This window comes from Mchenga conophoros, linkage group LG17 (genome assembly GCF_057382185.1).
Source record: "Mchenga conophoros isolate Kocher_MC1m ecotype Shallow Benthic linkage group LG17, M_conophoros_male_GT1.1, whole genome shotgun sequence".
NCBI lineage: Eukaryota > Metazoa > Chordata > Actinopteri > Cichliformes > Cichlidae > Mchenga > Mchenga conophoros.
The window spans coordinates 19,263,819-19,282,404 of NC_140542.1; the positions used below are offsets into that span (position 1 = coordinate 19,263,819).

The following is an 18,586-nucleotide window of genomic DNA, read 5'->3' on the forward strand; positions in this document are numbered from 1 at the left end:
ATTTTTGAAGGAAATACATAAGGTCCTGGAAACAATCTTCCAAAAGAAAATACAATTTAATTTTGCAGTATTGTACCTAGGTAACTTAGAATCTTAAACTATGTAAAGCGGATAAATATTTGTTCAGTGTGCTGTTGGTAGCTTCCAAAAAGGCCATAACCCGTTGTTGGCTTAATGAGGATACTCCTACTATAAATGAGTGGACTGACGTGATATATACTATTTTTGTTATGGAAAGAATAACTTTTAGGCTAAAGTTGCAGGCGGACTCATTTGACGAATACTGCTCGAAATGGTTGAACTATGTACAAAATGGGAGGCCCGATTTTGTATAATCTCGTTGTATTTTGTGGTTTGTTTGTTTTTGTCTTGTTCCCCCCCGCCCAACACACACACTGTGATTAAGTTGTATTGTTGTACATGTTGTATAAATAAGAAAACCAATAAAACACAAATGAGAAAAAAAACTTGTTAAATTAAAAAAAAAAACAACAACAACTCATCACACATTTGCCAGAGAAAAATGCAAAATTCACGAGGGGAAAGAAAACCTCATATTTTTTACTCTTACAACTTTCAGTTTTATTGATTTGTTACATGTTTTAATCAAACAAAAATGTGTTTTCCTTTTTACCTTTTTATGGCGCTTCAGTCGTAGATGTCGTTTATTAAAAACCATGAAATATAATTAACATAGGCATGAACAATTTACGGATACTGTACGGACCTGGCAGCCCGCTGGCCTTCGCGCAGCCGAGCCTCCATCCTGGCACTTACCTTCATCCTGGTAACTTGCAAGTTCCCGGACTAAAAACAGGAAGTAAGTAGCCAAATCAAAAGTAAAATTCACCGTCTGTTTGGTAGTCGAAGCCAGTGAGAGGTGCGGAGAAAACTCGGAGCCATAAAAACTGCACCAAAGCCGAGAATAAAGCGCAAAAACAGTGTCAAACTGCACAGACGCCATAAGCTGCAGCTTGTCGACTAACATGGCGCCGGAGAGTTTTCGTCTTTCATTCAGCTGCTTAGCTTTCAGCAGGCTAACGGTTAGCATGGAGTCAGCGTCACTGAGTGTTGGGAATGCCGGTCTTTGTTCGTATCACATTACAGCTTATGCGTTAGAACAGCGCTGGTCTCTTTTCTAATATTCATGTAAGCGTACCATTAAAGATGCGTTAGTCTGCGCAGATCGATCTTTTCATCAGTGTAAATAACGATGCACAGAAGCGTCCGCCAAACTCCGTTTAGAAACCTCCAAATTTGATAGAGTTTTGATAATTAAATGCCAGTAAACATATCATTGATCGTAAATTGAAGGAAAACATTAAAGACTTAAATTCTGTGAACTCGCTGTCAAAGAAATGCGGAATATTTGAAAATAATTTACACCTTTCTTTGTTTGTTATATTTCCCCTCAAAACAGTGGGGGGCGGCAGCGAGCAGGGTAGAATTATTACATTTTATAAATCACGTAAAAAATGATAGGTACTCCCCTGAATTTACCGGCCGCATCTGATAATAACAAATGTTATTATACTTTATTGTTGGGGAAAAGAACTGTCTGTGAGCATTCAATTTTTCTTTTAATCCTTCTGTTTTTCAAAGCAGCTTGGCGTGTACACAATAAAAGTAACACATGTTAACTTGTATGGTTTACAGTATTTATTGTCTTCATAAACCGGTGTAAGATCACATGCATCACACATCTACAGTGACACTGCTGGAACTGAGTCACAGTGATGGCGCTTAGCTTAAAGTGTCAGATTTCAGAAGGGAGTTCTGACTGTGATTTTTAGTTTAGTTGCCTATCAGCTCTTTTTCATTATAAAAAACATCTGCTAAAACATTTGATACTTTCATTTTTGCAAACTCAGCATCATAACATGTCTTAAAAATTACAAAAGCAACACTTCTATACCTCACCTAAAATTAATAAATGATGTTTTATTTACCGTGTTGTGCTTCTTTTTATTAAGAGGGTGCTAACTGTGCCATGTGCATTGTTTTTATTATTATTATTATTATTGTTGTTGTTATTATTTTATCACTGTCAGTGAAATTTGAGTTTTAGGCAGTTAGTGTGATTTTTTTTCTATATATAATATATGTACATATTTAAAAAATATAATTATGTGATCAATCACCCAAATGACCCATTTGGAGCTAGAAAAACCCTGATGGTTGGACAGAAAAATGACTCACTTGGAAAGTGACATTTTATTACTATTTTTTTAAAGAAGCAAATAATTAACAAGCTTAATCAGGACTGAGATTAGTCATTAGTCAGATCTAGTGTGTAGAAATCTTGATTTTCCCATCTTCAGGCACCCACAGAGTCGAAATCCGTCCCAGTCCTTGCAGATCTTTGCTGTAAATAGTTTTTCTTATGAAGGTTTCTAACTGATTGAGGTGACCCTGAGGTGTTTGATGCCAAAATAACAGCCGGTTGAACCCTGTAAATACCAAAGAAGCTGCTTCAGCACTTCTTCTATTATATCATTGAGTATAGCAGACGCTGATCGAGAAAAAAGAGAATAATCCTATATAGGGCGCCTCTAACCTACAAGCCGCTTTGCAGCCTACTATGAACACACCAAATTGTGATAATTTGGTGTGTTCGTAGAGAAATTAGTACCTGAGAACACCTGTGGCTGTGAAATCGCTCTGAGTTCGTCTTTGTGTCTCTCTGCAGCTGCAGGATGAGTTTAGCAGCAGAGGACGACGACGCCGGCGCTTTAGAAAACGTCAAATCTGTCACGCTCACTCAGGACAGTGATGGAAGCATCATACTGCACTGTCCTCCCTCTGGTGGGTCCACACACACACACACACACACACAAATCCCATCAGTAACTAATCAGTACACTTAAAGTATGTTCAGGGTTTTTAATTTTAACATTCTGTGTGGTGATTTTGATTAAATTAAAACACTTTTGTTTTTTTAATTGTCACATTTATTTATTTACTTTTTTGCTCCTGTGGGTTTGTTTCTCTTACACTGCACCTGAGTGGAAACAGAACAGCCAGGGTTCAAATTTGTGATGTTTTCTTGTCATTTTTCCTATAAATTTGAGCGTTTTCCTCATATTTTTCAGTTTTTAAGTTTTTTTGAATTTTTTAAATTCATGTAAATTGGTCATTTTTTCTGATAATTTGTCTTTTTTTCCTCATAAATGAATTTTTCTCCTGATAATTTTCCAAGTTTTGAAATTACCCAATTTAAAAAAAATAAATTGTTTTTTCTAATAAATGTGACACTTCTTAAAACGTATACGTAAGAAAAACCCCAATTAATATAAAAGTGAAACTAAAAATAACAACAAAAACTTTAGATGATGTTTTTGTCAGATTAAGGCTATAGAAATAATTGTGTGTGTAATGGTTTATATAGCGCTTTTCAAGGCACCCAAGCGCTTTACAATACCACTATTCATTCACTCTCACTGGTGGAGGCAGCTACAGTTGTAGCCACAGCTGCCCTGGGGCAGACTGACAGAAGCGAGGCTGCCATATCGCGCCATCGGCCCCTCTGGCCAACACCAGTAGGCAAGTAGGGTAAAGTGTCTTGCCCAGGGACACAACGACCAGGACAGAGAGCCCAGGGATCGAACCGGCGACCTTCCGGTTACAGATGCGATTCCCAACCCCCTGAGCCACGATCGCCCTGTGTGTGTGTGTGTGTGTGTGCAGACGAGGACTCGGAGCCACTCCAGAAGAAGCTGCGACTCTCCACACACGAGCAGGAAAACTCGGACACGCCTCAGTTCTCCGTCGTCACGTTGCCAGGTCAGACGAGCTCTGGACCGTTCCCCGTTCATGACTACAGTGAGTCACACTGAAATCACCTCACACGGTTGCTGCTAACAGCTGCTGCAGCTGCATCCTGATCAGAGGGTTTTCATTTACTCAAACTCTAAATTTACTCAAATCCAGCAAAAATAACAGAAAATACAAGTGAGGTAACTCAGATTGTTCAGATCCTGGTCTCCTTAGCCAGAAAGTACCTGCTGGTGATGTCATCATCCTCATGCTGGTTTATGGTGTTTGCTGTTAATGTCTGCATTAAATGGCACAAATAAAGCTTCAGATATGTGAAGTTGTTTGGGTTTCTGGCGGGATAATAAGGTTCGAGGGTAAAAGATTTTCCGTGTCGTTTCTCAGTGTCGGACACTCAGGCGGAGACCTTTGAGGTGACGATGACGCCCACGGCGGACGAGCTCTCTGAGGACAGCGTCACTCAGATTCAGGTGGTGCTCAGGCTCCTTTTTTCTTATTCTAAGCGTTCTGTGTTTGCTCTGTATAGTTTCCTGTAAGGATGAGCCACCAGTTAAAAGTGAGCTGTTTCTGCTTTAATAAAAACAAAGTGACGGAAAACAAAAAGGAGTTTTATTTATATGAAATGGATTAAATGTAAGAGAACGGGGTGACTGAACAGAGGTTTTCATTTTGATCACTTTGTGTTTGCAGATCCTACAGGAAGATGAAGACTCCCTCTCAGCCAATCAGAAGACGGAGGTGTCGCCTGTCAGTCAGGCCTGGTTCACAACTAAAGAAGACAAAGACACGCTGGCTAATAAAGGTACCAACGAGGCCAGAACCTCTGTAGCAGACAGTGAATGCAGCTCACTGAGAGGCTTAGAGAAAACAGCACGGCCCAAAAGAAGTCAGACTGTTTGGAAGTCTGTGTGAAAATGAGCTCAGTGAACTCTTTCCTGATGACTTCATGGTGTCAGACTCTAGTTTAGAGTCCTGTTGAAGACAGCATGATGTTTATTTAGGACTCCTACTGCACACCTCGTAGTCCGCCTCGATGGATGTTGGAGTCCGTTAGCAGCAGCAAAGTACACAATAAAAAGTTCTAATAAAGCCAAACTTAACAAAGGGAAAAAAAAGTCTGGTTAAAAGCTGATTTTTCTTCTCCTTTTTGACTTTAAATGAAACCAGAATGTATAAAATAAACATAATTTTTTACTCAAACCAGCGACTGGAACCATGAACTCCTCAGGAAAGACTTTCATATGGCTGGAGTCCAGACGAGTCACCCCCTGCTGTTCATTAGAAACAATGCAGGTTTTCATGTCTCTTCCTTTTCAGGTCATAAGTGGAAACAGGGCATGTGGTCTAAAGAGGAGATCGACATCCTCATGAGGAACATCGACCAGTACGTGAAGGTACGTGGGGTTGGTCCCTGACATAATTTCTGCCTCTGTGACGTCTGATGACGTTAAACTGTTCTTGTGGCCACGATCTCAGGGCCGCGGCATCGAGGACCCGGCAGAGATCATCTTTGAGATGTCCAAAGAGGAGAGGAAGGACTTCTACCGCTCCGTGGCGTTGGGATTGAACAGGCCGCTGTTTGCCGTCTACAGACGAGTCCTCCGGATGTACGACAACCGCAACCATGTCGGCAAGTGAGTGCACAGAGAAAAGATGGTGTAAGAAAGGCAGTGCAAGTTTGTTGGTTTTTGTTTAAGGAGTGGTTTGTGTCTTAGGTACACTCCTGATGAGATCGAGAAACTGAAGGCGTAAGTACAACTTTGTTTTAACGAGCGCTTGATGACGGTGTAAAATGGATTTCACACTAACCCGTGTTTATATGTGATGTGTTTAGGTTGAGGGAGAAACACGGGAACGACTGGGCGACTATCGGTGCTGCACTAGGTCGCAGTGCATCCTCTGTGAAAGATCGCTGCCGGCTGATGAAGGACACGTGCAACACAGGTACTGCACAGCAGCCGTTTGTACTTGTAGAGATATTTAAATGCTTGCTTTTATTTTGAAATTCGCTCTGTTTTTAAAAACCAGGTAAATGGAGCGAGGACGAGGAGCGACGGCTTGCCGAGGTCGTATACGAGATGGCAGGGGTGTCACCGGGGTCGGCGGTCACAGGAGGCGTGTCATGGGCGACGGTGGCTGATCGAGTCCGCACACGCTCAGAAAAGCAGTGTCGGTCTAAATGGCTGAACTACCTGAACTGGAAGCACAGTGGAGGAACTGAGTGGACGAAGGAAGATGACTTGAATCTTGTACGCAGGTACGGCGGTGTGGGCGTGCACACGTGTGTGTGAGCGAGCATAGTAAACCATGTGTAAGCTTGATACCGTGTTTCAGGATATCAGAGCTTGACGTGGATGATGAGAATGAAATTAAGTGGGAGGATCTCGCCGGCGGATGGAGCAGCGTTCGATCACCCCAGTGGCTCCGATCAAAGTGGTGGAGCATCAAGAGACAAGTGGCCAATCACAAGGACATCCCCTTCAGTGGTATGGATACACACACACACACACAAATTAATACCGTCATTTATTTCCTCATGTTTCTGATTCTCTTCTTCTATTATTAAAATCTCGTGATGTGGTTTGCGTCGCTAGTCCTCCTGAAGGGCCTCCAGGAGCTCATGGCCTCCTCGCAGTCAGCATCTGTTCCGGGCAGCCCCTCCTCCCTTCAGATCCGACTCACCCGATTAGACGAGAACAGCGGCGGAGCCAGCCCCGCCCCTAGCTCTGTGGCCGCACTGCAGATTCCCTTACAGATCCCGCTGCAGATCACACACCTGGGTGAGCCTCGCACGCCTGCACTACACCACCCACATGTTCACTTCCTCTGCGTGTGCTGCTGCTGTGGCCACACTATTTTTTTTTATGGAGATACTAAACCACCATAGAAGAAGAAGAATTAGAACCAGACTACGCTGATGAATCAGAGAAGAAGGTGACTGAGGTTTACCTGTTGGACAGCGTGTAACAGGTGTGCTGCCTGCAGCTGAAGATGTTCTTGTCCTGACAGCGAGACCTCTGACTGTTGCTCTGTTTGTGTTTCTGTGTTAGCGTCAGATTCAGCGGCAGCAGCTAGCGACAGCGAGACCATCACACTGAATGCTGGAGCGCTGCAGACCTTTGAGATCCTGCCGGTAAGCACCACGAGCGCCTTTCACAATAAAACACATGAATATGAATGAATTTAAAACCTTTTCTTTGTGCAGTCGTTCCACCTGCAGCCCACCGGCACCCCGGGAACCTACTACCTCCAGACGACACCCAATCAGGGCCTTCCATTGAGCTTAGCCAATAACAGCACCGTTACCCTGACGACGAGCTCCTCGCCCTCATCTCATGAACACATTATCCTCCACAGTCTGTCGGTCAGTTTATTGCCCTGCTGAGGGTAAACGTGTGTGTGTGCGTGTGCGTCTTTTCACATGCTTTCCATCTCCAGGCCGACAGTCTCTGCTCCAGCGATGGCGTCATCATCCAGACTGTCACCTCTGACCCCGCCTCCTCCTCCTCTGAAGCCCTCAGCCAGCAGCAGCTGGTGGTGGAGACTGAGACCCGGGGCCAGGACGATCGTCTCGACGCCGCAAGTCTGTTGGAGGGGTCGGAGAGTGTCGCCACGGAAACTCAGGAGCCAATGACGAATGGCTTCAGTGACACAGACAAAGTAGAAGCTTCAGTTTTTCCTCACACGTTGTTTGCGTGCTTTTAATTCGAAAAGCTTTCTGTTAGTATCGTTCTGTTTTTGTTGAGAAATAAAGGGGTGGACAAAATAATAGAAGCCAGTTTTGTGGATTAAAACTTTTTTATGACCAGAATATGTAAGAATTTTAACTTAAACAAAACAAATAAATATATTTGTACAGTGAGAAAAAACAAGGGGGGAGGGTGGGGTCACAACACAACCAAGTCAGCTGTGTTGTCCTTGTACCCAGAGGGAGCACACAATGATGACTGAACAATACAACAGTGTGTGTTTGTGTGTGTGTCAGGGCCTGCGTTCCCCCCCGATGGAGGCTCCAATGGTGCATTCTGGGATAACGTCTGGGAGTGCCGTGCTGATCGTGTCTCCTCCCAACATCAGTAGCACACTAACGGGTAACACGCACACACAGTTAAAGTAGAACGTAACTGCGAATCTATGCTCTGCCTCCTGTCAGTGAAACTATGGCAACCGTGACCCACGAGGCTCAGCATCTCCTTTACTGCTCAGAGACGAGTCCCTGTGTGCTGCGTGCGCTGCTTTAAATTCACACTGTTTGATTGGGTTTTCAAGCCTTCGTGTCTTTTAAATGATGAGGTTGTGCTTTAGTGTCCACGCCGCCCAGCTGTATGGCGGGGTGGTGAAAATACCCAGGCTTCCAAATCTGATGCCCTCTAACCCTGTGGTGCACTTGGAAATTCTGATGATTAAAAATAGAAAAATAAATTAAAGAAACAAGAATTGTTTAACATGAAAAATATAGCCTGAAGTTTCTCTCCAAGTGTGTAATCAGAGTATTCATACTGCTGCACGAATTTCACCTGAGCATCACTTCCTTTGTTTTTCATCAGATCCCATCTTGGAAAACCAGGAAGTCTCTGACTGAGTCGGACTTCCCGCTGCAGCTGTCGCTCAGGGCGACACCTCCACCCTTGGGCTTGACCCGGCATGTCAGACTGTGATACTCCCTCCTCTCCTGCTTCCCGTTTCCTCTTTAACGGATGCAAGCACTTTAAAACTAAACGGAACATTTTTGGAGTCCCTGAATGAAATGACCGCAGTGCCAAAGAGACTCTAAAGCCTGGACACTTTAATGTGAATGGACCCTTGGATCTGAAAAATCATCCTTTTTCATTTTACATGAAGTTGTTTTGTCGGGATGGTGACAATGATCAACAGAACTCAAAGGAATAGTTCAATGTTACACATTTTCCACCTGTTTTTTCATGACTTAAGTACACCTTTATTTATTTATGCTCATTTTTGAAGACTTTAAATCGTAAACTGCTGTTTTCAGCAGGAACTTATGTGAAATTTTAAAGTAAAAAAAACATAATCCTGAAGCTGTGGTCAGGTTGGCTTTTATTGTGAAAGGCTGGGCTTATTTGCCCTAAAGAGGTTTATCCTGTTCCTCTGTAACACACAGCTCTGTTTCCATTGTTTCATAGCTGGTAACGCCTGTAACACCCGCTGGATTTATCCGTAGCTGAAAATAGTCCCTCAGAGAGCATTCATTCCAACAGATGGCGCAGAGATGGGAGTGCTGCTGGTTTTGATGTTTTTGTGAGTTTTGCTTGAACTAGTCAGAAGTCATAGCTGCCCACAGAGGCAGTGATTTCTTACGGTTGGTGTAAACATAAGCAGCCTTGCATGATTAATGCGGAATCCAGTTTATAGTCTGGTTTGGTAATTCTGGGCAAACTGGCCCTTTAAACAGGCCGGTTGGAGGATTTACTCCAAACTAATTAAGCACCAGGGTTCTTCTTGCCATTGTTCCCTGGTTGCTAATGCTGCCTCGTGCTGTGGACGTATCAGATTCTACCTGATCATCATTCAACCTACCAAACGTCGCTACTAGTTAGTTTTCTGTCTTCTTTCTGTTAGACTCAGGTTTATTATCTTTAGATGGAAAATAACCTCCCGCTCCTGTTTTTTTTTTTTTTAAACTTTATTGAAAAGAGGATCTGAAGGCTTTTAAACCCTCGATGGTGTTTTTTGGAAAATTGGAAAACTGAAAACCTTATATGAATAACAGGTCATAAAGCAGGAGCAGCAGGAGGAATGGATGCTTGAGGACTGAATGGATCTGAAACAGCCAGATTAATAACAGTGACACAGCTTTATGGGTAAAGCCATTTACAAAGCTTTCATTCATTTCCACTGGTGCTACAGCTGGCCTGAGAGAGAAAAAGGGTAGAGAGAGAGTGTGTGTGATTTAGAAATGCTTAGTGCAAAGAATTGGCAGTCTGTGTAATTCGGCATTTAAATCCAACTTAAAATCCTCTCAGCCACATGTGGACAGTAATTATATACACGGTTATCAGAAGCCGACAGACGGAGAAAACACAGGTTTGCATATTTCCGATGTGCTGCTACAGCTGCCTGCTAACGTCTACAGTACTGAACTGCTGCTTCCCTCCATGCTCACAGCCTGCATCCAGGTTAAAGGAAAAGCCCACCTGGTTCTCACCTGAGCAGGTAACAGCAGCAGAATACATCTGAATTTGGGCTGAGGACAGAAAGCCCCCTGAATGCACCACTATGGGTTTTTATATTAGTTAATGGTAACAGACGACACACACCACCATTAGCTTCCGTTTTCTCTCCTGAGAAGGGGTGGTGGTGGCATGGCATACTATAATCCATAATTAGCAGATTCTCAGACTAACAGATAAGATGAGGTTATGGTATGACAGTGGCCTGGTCCTTTGTTCCCTTTGTGAGCTTGTCTATGTTTGAATTGTTCTGAAGAGTCCACTTTGGAAGTAGATTTAGGATAAAACATGTTTATGCCTTCATAATGTCCACAGTCTGTATATAAAAGATGGACATGGCCATTGTGACGTCTCAGGTTTGTTGGGCACCACCATGGTTCATCTCTGCTGCAGCTGTTAAAGGTTTGAACAGTGTATCAGGATAAAAATATGTTTATTTCTGTGTTTTAACAAGGGAGTCTACCGACTCACTGCTGGTGCCAGCCTCTAGTGGCCACTAGAGGAACTACAGGTTTTGTTTTTGGACACTTTCTCCCTGGGAAAAAACAGAGCGAAGCTGGTGAGTAAAGGAGCTCTCTGACATCCAGCCTGCATTCCTGCCTCCTGCTGTCCTGTTAATGGGACCTTTGATGGCGTTTTGTTGGAGTTTAATGATCAAAACTCATATCTTTAAAGAACTGCAGATCAAACGTGAGAGTGAAGGAAAGATAAATGTAAAAGACGTCAGATTTAAAGCGACTCTGAGAATCAGAGGTGGATTTTTTGTGCGTATAAACAGTCGACTGTGTGTTGTGCTCCAGCAGTTTGTCACCTCTTACAGTACATCATCATCCCACACTGAGTCAAGTCTCTGTGCACAGTTCCCACTGGTGCTGATTCCACATCAGGTTCAAGTTTATGTAACAGTTATTATTTTGGTCATGTGACTCCTTCACGCTGGTCCTGCTCATGAAGGCTACGTGTTCCCTTGTTCCCGCTTCCTTGGCCCTGCCTTTACCTGACGTCATGGAAGTAGAGGTTGGCACATATACACAGCAGCACGATGGACGCCAGCATGAAGTAGATCAGATTCCTGAATTTGGGCTCCAGGTTGCCCTGCCGGTACCAGAATATCTGCAAGACAGAGAACAGACGTTTAAAGGCTCCCTTCTGTGACCCGGCGACCTTTGCGTGAGCATTTGGCCATGTTTGTTTACCAGCACTAACGTAGAGCTGCAGGTCAGCAGGATGCACACGGCGAAGAAGATGTTCAGCGGCCGCGGAGGCATCGTGGGAAACACAAAGGAACAGATGACAGTCACCTGCAAAACAAATGCTCGTGAATAAAAATACATGCTAGTGAACATACGTCACTCTTCTGTACGTTCTTTTGAGCACAACCCGCATGAAGCGACAGTCGCAGCCAGAGATGGTAAAGACTTCTGATAGCTGTGGTTGCTAACACTTTTGGTCGTGCAACCGTTTTGCAGTCAGCTGACATGAACTTGTCCATTCTGGTCATGCGACACAAACTGAAAGCGTTGTCCTTCAAAGTAAGGGTTTCATCTCAGAGCTCATGTTTCAAAATGTGCAACTTTTACTTTGAAGGTGAATGTTCCATTTTCTGTTTGCCCCCCACTTTTTGGGGTTTTAATGCCGTTCCACTCAGTGAGTGTTTGCAGATATGCTGATGTCTCATGTGCAGCCTACAGGAAACCATAGACAGCTGCGATTTCACCTAGCAACACCAGGTCTGGGAACAACATTCTCCCCTCACGACCTGTTTTTAATATCACATCCAATATGGCCGATAGCTCCAGGGCGAGATGTCGCTGACCCTCGGGAAACACTTTTCTGATAAACTTACTGGCTCAGTCCCACGTTTTTAGGCACACTGAAGAAAAGATAAAAGCTGGTGAACTTTGGTTTGGTTTGGTTGAAAGGAGGGTTACCTGAGGTATGCTCATTGGTTCACAGCTTGTGATTGACAAATCATTAGCCGTAAGGATATCCAGCTACCTGGTGGATAATTTAGCTGCACAAATATTAAATGATGCTGTTAACAGTTATGAAAATAATCCCAAGTTTGAGTTCCTTTATTCTACTCCTTACTCTGAGCTTCAGACAGACAGGCAAGGTCAGGCTTTGTAATTCTGTCTCAGGACACCAGCAGCATGGGTTTTAGATCAAAGAGGTCTCTGGCTGATGGACAGATGTGTTCAGGGACAAAAAAAAAAGAAAAAAAAAAGATTGAGACACTGCACTGAGAGGAGAAGAGCAGCAGCTGCTAGACTGGCTGGTTTCACCTCCGCCCACTCAGGAGCGGCTTCTTCCTGTGTGCCAGAGCAGGTGTGGTGACATTTTTTTAGGTCTGTATGAACGATGCGGAACTCACCAGAACCACCACAGACGTAAATCCCCCCACTGCCGTGTTGATGATTCGATCCTGCAAGAAACAGATCAGATGAGTGCATCACCCTGAGGATTACGCACTGCTGATCAGACCTGATCATTTTCAGCTAAAGTGACTCTAATGAATTACTTCAGTACAAGCAACAGTTAATAAATATTCAGATTAATCCGCTGCTGAAAGTAGTCCTCAGCAGCTTTTGCTCTTTATACACAGCCCAGTCGCTCTCCTGCAGAAACATCAGTAATGGCTGACATCATACCCGAGCGGACGTCTCTCCAAACAGCGGTCTGTTGTCCAGGCCACTCGTGCCATACGTCCTTGTAGTGAAGTCATCCATGGCGGCGCCGGCAGTACAGCCCCGACTGATCGTTTCTCAGCAGCGCCACTTCATGGAAAAGCTGCGACAGTTCTGCTGCATACTAGCCGTGTCTTTCTGCACGCCGGGGAGAAGACGGTCAGTGTGGGCGGAGCCGTGGGGACATTATAGAGGTGTGGGCTAAAGGGACCAGGTAGGCTGCTGCTCCTCCTTCACTTTAGTGACAGAAAACAGAGACTGTTAACAAGAGGCAGCGTGGGCAGCGCTCCCTGAAAAGCATTAAATATCAGAGTGTCAAAGTTTCTCTGAGGAACGACATGATTGTCTGTCAGTAGTGGTCAGCCGCTGCCGCCAATCAAAGGATACGTCAGAAAGATTTACACTGTAGTTCCTCTTGCTTCACTTCCTCTTCGTTTAGGATAGATAACAAACCACAGCTGCTGATATCGATACAGTGAATGGTACAGAAAGAGGAAGCTCAAATCAAAACCTCACAGACTCCTTTAAAGAGCTGTGAGCTACAGCGTGTCGTTAGTCTGGCGGTTCACAGGCCGCTCAGTGAGATCATGAGCCTGTCGCTGCTTGCTCACACGCTGACCTCACTACTTTACAGTGTGACGGAAAACCGGGAGGAGAAGGAGAAAACATCGCTCTGCTTCTGCAGTGAAACTGAAACAAACACCTGCTGCTGCACAGTTCTTATGAACACCATTAATATTTCATACACAGCAGAATTCACTTTATATAGAAAACAAAGTGACAGCTGTGGCTGAGGCACAGAGAAGCCAGCCACATCTGGAAGAAGATTCCACCTGATCCCCCCAGAAGCAGCAATGCCTGTTCTCTATAACAGAAGCTTTGAAACCCCCGTGAGGGATGCAGTGATAAAAACAAAAAATAAAATAAATAAAATGGAACCTCGGGCCTCCCGACTTATAAACCCTCCTGCAGCCTCATTGCCCGTTCCATTTGATTTTCTGTTGTTATAAAAACACCAATAAGGACACATTTACCGCTAAATCTTTACACTGGTGACACAGCGGCCTCCTCCAGGCTCTCCCAGGCTGCAGATTTTCCTGTGTTGAACCTTAGTAAAGCCTTTAAAAACACTTAAAGTGTTTATTAGAGAATTCCATCTATAAAGCACGTAGCAGCTTGGCGTTTCGTGCTCGGATTTTAATTTTATCCTGTTTGTTTTTGTTATCTTTGATAACGTTACAAAAATAAAGAGTTTCATCTCAGGAGAGTTCCTGACTAAAGAAAAAACACAAATATAGTTCATGAGTGTTTAAGGATGAGCATATTAGGAAATTATTTGAACTCAGAGGTCGCAATACTTATTTATCGTATTGTTTTATTACTTGTTATTCTGTTTGTTAAAAAAACAAAAATAACAACAACTACTTATTTATTACTTCTTTTTTTTAAAGAAATTCTGTTTCTTCATTATTTTGTTTCTTTTAGCTCCGGGACCGTGTGTACATAATTTCGTTCCACCTCATGTTAACATGTGATGGAAATGACAATAAAGCTCCTTGAATCCTGGAAGAGGAGTCTGGTGTCAAAGGTCGGCAGCACCAGCGCACGTTTCTGTCACAGATTTTATCCGGTGTAGTTTCTTCAGACACCGACATCAAAGCTGGTTTTAGAAAAATGAACAAAAGCCAGATGTGGACATTAGACTGTGGTGCCCACAGTGGCTGTCCCACTGATCACTGAGTCACTCCTCTGCAGTCTGAGGGCCTTAACAGGAAATACTGGCAATGTGGAGCTAAACTTTACTAAAGCTACAAAATGTGAGCCTGCAGGGTGACGACATCGCCACACGGGCACAGATGCATCCTCTCAGCAGATTCAAGCACCACTTTCATAAAGGCGGCTGCAGACATTTCTTCTTTTCTGGGTGAGAAGGCGGCAGGAAAGGAAATAAAACCCTCAGCAGAGCTTTCTCAGCAGAAAAAACAAGAGTGCAAAACAACAGCTCTTTTATCACCGAGCGTACGGTCGGCCCAAGGCGACATTCCTCCTAAGCCTTGTGATTCACTAGGCCGCTTAACAAGAAACCCTGAGTCTGAACAGAGGCACGGAAAAACAAAAATGACACCCCGATAAATCCAGATAAAGGAAGAATACAAACACAGCAGCTTCATACCAACACAAATCAGAGGAAAATATCGAAATCTGCACTTTAAAACACATGAAGACACACCAGGACTGATACAACTAAGGAGGAGAGAGAGGTTGTGTAGTCATAAAGCAGTGGTCATTCTCAGAGTACAGCGAGAATTTGCCAGGAAAAAGCATAAGGCTATAACATCAGATTTATGAGCAGAAAAACTGTAAAATCTTTGTCAAATGTGTGCTGCTTTAATATGTACGATTTTCTCACAAACCTCTGACTTTAGAAAGTTTTTAAACTCATCAAACATGATTAAAACTGATTTTTAAACTCTATTCCACTGTAAACGCCACGTTTCTGAGATCACTTGTGTCGATCTCAGACAAAATGTGGCGCGACAGTTGAGTGCGCCTGCGTTTTCACGGTACAAACACACGGGTGTTATCTGATGTCCTTTCTTTGCTTGTGTCGTGCACACTTCAATCATCCCGCTCTTGTGCAACTGTGGCACCAGCAGAAAGGTTCCAAGGAGCACTCTCGATAGGAACCACGTTCCCACAGCTGTGATCGATCAGCTTTAACCTGGACAAATGTTTGTAGAGTGCTACACGTTTTACACAGCTCAGAGCTTAATAAATGTAAACAGTGTGTTACTGTAATGAAAAAAGCATTAAGCACAAACAGCCTGACAGCGAAGTCCCATGTGATGAAGGTTTGATTATTTACCTCTGAAATGTTAGCAGGACCACAGTTTTGGTCAAAAACGTCTCTCTTGTCAGTAATGGTTGGTTTCAAGTTACAGGGACATAAAACCACAGACAAGCTGAATAAAAATAAAAACACGGGGAATTACTGAAAATAACTTGTTAGTAATTATTATTGTTTCAGTAAATACCAATTTCCAGAAATCTCAAAGTCTTTAGCATTGAACTGTCCTCCAACACAGAGAAATTAAAGAGCTTTAATCTGCTTTGAAAACATAGTCTGACTCAAATTGATGCTGTGCACTCTGCGGGCTCAGTATATAGCTTATCGTGTCTGTAATCGCTCAAGTTCACTCAAAACAGCTCAGTAGCTTCACCTGAGGGTTAACGACCATATGTTAGCACTACGAGGAGAAAACGCTGGAGAAGAGCTCGTATCTTAGCCATTAATATTATTAAGCATGCATAGAAATGGAAAGAAGACGGTAACCTTAAAGCTGCCTTCAGTAGTGTAAGCTAACCTGAGATTTACCCGTGATAGGGCCAGCACCGAAGCGGGTGATCTGAGCTAAGCTAACTCCAAACAACTGCTCCCCGGCTGCTCGAGAAGTGCCCACAAATTTACCAAAAAATCTTCCTCTAATCTAAATCTTCCAGTGAAACATACCTGCCTCCCACTTCTGTGTTGACTCTACTGGAATCAACTTCAGAGCGATCAGGGTCACAGTTAAAGGGAATTAAAGCCCGGCAGGTCCGCATCGAGCTGTTATCACAGCCGATCTGTAAGATAGCCATTCCACTTCCTGTCGGTCCCACTGTACTCAAAATGGCTGCACTTCACCCTGGAGCGCAACAGGGGGCGCTCCTCAGTGAGCAGGAGTGAGTGTAGATACACGGCTAAAATAGTTACTTAGACTTGCTTATAGCTTTAAAAGGTCACATTTTATTGTATTATTCGCTAACACCGTATTTATTCTGCGTCTGAATTGAAATAAAACGGCACTACGTTTTAGTTTTTCACGCTGTGAAACAAATTTACCTATTCTGCCAATACTTGCTGAGTTGCCTGGTAAGGTATTTACGACAGTAGGCAACTCTTGATGGCACATATTTATGGACGATAAACATGCGTACATAAAACATAGTGGAAACGTTTAAGTGTTCGTAATATTTAGTTGACTGAGATGAGTGAACGTAATGGTACAAAGAGGTAGCTGCTACAAATTCTCTGATGCTGCCGCCTTCTTGCCTGAAATCAAAATGGCAGCTGCCGTAAAGTTGCTAATGGTGCTGTGACGTCCCTAATAAGCACAGAAATACTTTTTTAACTGCACTTGAAATCTGTGAAAAATTAAAGTAGAATGATGTTTGTCATTGTAAAAACATATTTGTTTAAAAATACGATGAAAATTTTTAGAAGATAATTGTAACAAGGCAACATTTACATTTTTGTGTCGCCGTCCATTGCGGACTAGCTCACGAGCGCCCTCTAAGAGACAGCAAACACAAAATGTCGGGAGTTCCAGTTTCCATTAAAAGCTCTCTGCTGTTAAAGGCGAGTGGAATTATTGTTGGGCCGACGCTTAGGCCGAACTCCATAAAAACCAACAAAACAAACAAACACACAAACAAAACTGGCCGTTTATAACCAAAAGCGCCGTGTCTAAAAAAAAGTAAGAATAATGTAACAGTGGCCACGAATAGGCACGCTATTTTAACAAATTGTTTTTTAAATTAAGTTTTTTGCAGTTTAACCCGGTAAATATATTATTTTATACAAAACATTTCTTTAAAAAAAAACAACGATTTCAGGTAAACAAAAACGATTTTTTAAAAATTGGATATTTAAAAGCAAAATTTTCCCGTAATAATTTCAGCACCCTGCTAAGTTAAATCACTCAAACTCTGAATGGAGTTCGGTGTGAAGAATAAAAGACTTCTGTCATAGCAACTTAAAGCAGTCCTGTAATATGAGTAATGGTATTTCACTCACCTCCTGCCTGTAGCAAGGCCGGATCAACTTTCTTTAATTACAAGTTAATAAGCATAAACACACTCCAGGGGCAGCTAAATAACCACTGGGTTTGATTTGAGGTGGGGGAAGCCTGAGATCTGAGAAGCAGTGGGCCCATACATAATCTCACCCCTCATGTTAGCATCACATGAGGGCAGTGTGACAAGCCCTGAGATTAACCCCAGCAAAACAGACCCAAAGAAAGAGAAACTCATGCTTGCTTGAAATCTGTTCTAGAAAATAAATTCCTGCAATGACGTAACTGAAGCATTTTCTCAGAATACAACTTCACTTCAAGATAACGTGACTCACTTTCGGGCCTTGAGTCTAACTTCTTACACAAGCATTATTATCTATAAACCATCAGTAAAACTGATTGTTTGATAATTAAATCGGTTTTTCTAACTACTGTCTAACTCTCGTGGAAATAAAAACCCTATTATTTTCATATTATATCAGCTCAGGTGGTTTACAGGGTTAGAAAACTGTGTGCTCAGTGCTGAATTATATATATATATATATATATATATAGACGGAGCAATACTGGAAGAGCATATGGGAGAAGGACGCAACCCATAACGGCAATGCTCAGTGGCTAGAGGATCTGAGGGCAGACCACAGCGACCTCCCTGAACAGGGTCCAGTAACCATCACAGTGGCAGATATCCAAGAAAGGGTCTCCAGTATGAAGAGTTGGACAGCACCAGGGCCCGACATGGTTCACGCCTACTGGCTGAAGAAGCTAACTGCACTCCACGAGCGTCTGGCAGCACAAATGAACCAGCTGCTAGTTAACGAGAGACACCCGGAATGGCTAACTGAAGGCCGGACGGTCCTGATCCCCAAGGACCCCAAGAAGGGACCGGTCCCCTCCAACTACCGACCAATAACCTGCCTCAGTACTACATGGAAGCTCCTGTCAGGCATCATATCGGCTAAGATGAACAGGCACATGGGTCAATACATGAGCGGGACACAGAAAGGAATTGGCAAGAATACCAGAGGCGCAAAACACCAGCTACTGGTAGACAGAACAGTCAGCCGAGACTGCAAGACCAGGCTGACCAACCTGTGCA

At 43.3% G+C, this 18,586-nt stretch overlaps 2 protein-coding genes across 6 annotated transcripts; one reads left to right on the top strand and one right to left on the bottom strand.

Annotated features, from left to right (window-relative positions):
• The first annotated feature begins 803 nt into the window (after nucleotides 1-803).
• Nucleotides 804-9,403, top strand: dmtf1 (cyclin D binding myb-like transcription factor 1). Its single transcript, XM_085251277.1, has 17 exons — nucleotides 804-820; nucleotides 2,690-2,805; nucleotides 3,688-3,822; nucleotides 4,159-4,244; nucleotides 4,465-4,576; nucleotides 5,092-5,168; nucleotides 5,251-5,408; nucleotides 5,490-5,522; nucleotides 5,609-5,718; nucleotides 5,803-6,031; nucleotides 6,109-6,260; nucleotides 6,369-6,554; nucleotides 6,825-6,907; nucleotides 6,980-7,138; nucleotides 7,213-7,434; nucleotides 7,760-7,865; nucleotides 8,322-9,403. The coding sequence occupies exons 2-17, from the start codon at nucleotides 2,697-2,699 to the stop codon at nucleotides 8,354-8,356; spliced, it is 1,992 nt and encodes a 663-aa protein (XP_085107403.1). The 5' UTR covers nucleotides 804-820; nucleotides 2,690-2,696; the 3' UTR covers nucleotides 8,357-9,403.
• tmem243b (transmembrane protein 243, mitochondrial b) lies at nucleotides 9,400-16,321 on the bottom strand. 5 transcript variants are annotated; one of them, XM_085251279.1, is made up of 6 exons: nucleotides 16,164-16,312; nucleotides 15,519-15,615; nucleotides 12,617-12,888; nucleotides 12,340-12,390; nucleotides 11,162-11,266; nucleotides 9,400-11,078 (listed from the first exon to the last, which is right to left on the bottom strand). In XM_085251279.1, the coding sequence occupies exons 3-6, from the start codon at nucleotides 12,692-12,694 to the stop codon at nucleotides 10,959-10,961; spliced, it is 354 nt and encodes a 117-aa protein (XP_085107405.1). In that variant the 5' UTR covers nucleotides 12,695-12,888; nucleotides 15,519-15,615; nucleotides 16,164-16,312; the 3' UTR covers nucleotides 9,400-10,958. The 5 variants fall into 5 exon arrangements, with proteins under 5 accessions (XP_085107405.1, XP_085107409.1, XP_085107404.1 ...); XM_085251283.1 differs by lacking the exon at nucleotides 15,519-15,615 and having other exon boundaries at nucleotides 12,617-12,790; nucleotides 16,164-16,321; XM_085251278.1 differs by lacking the exon at nucleotides 15,519-15,615 and having other exon boundaries at nucleotides 16,164-16,321.
• Nucleotides 16,322-18,586: the final 2,265 nt, after the last annotated feature.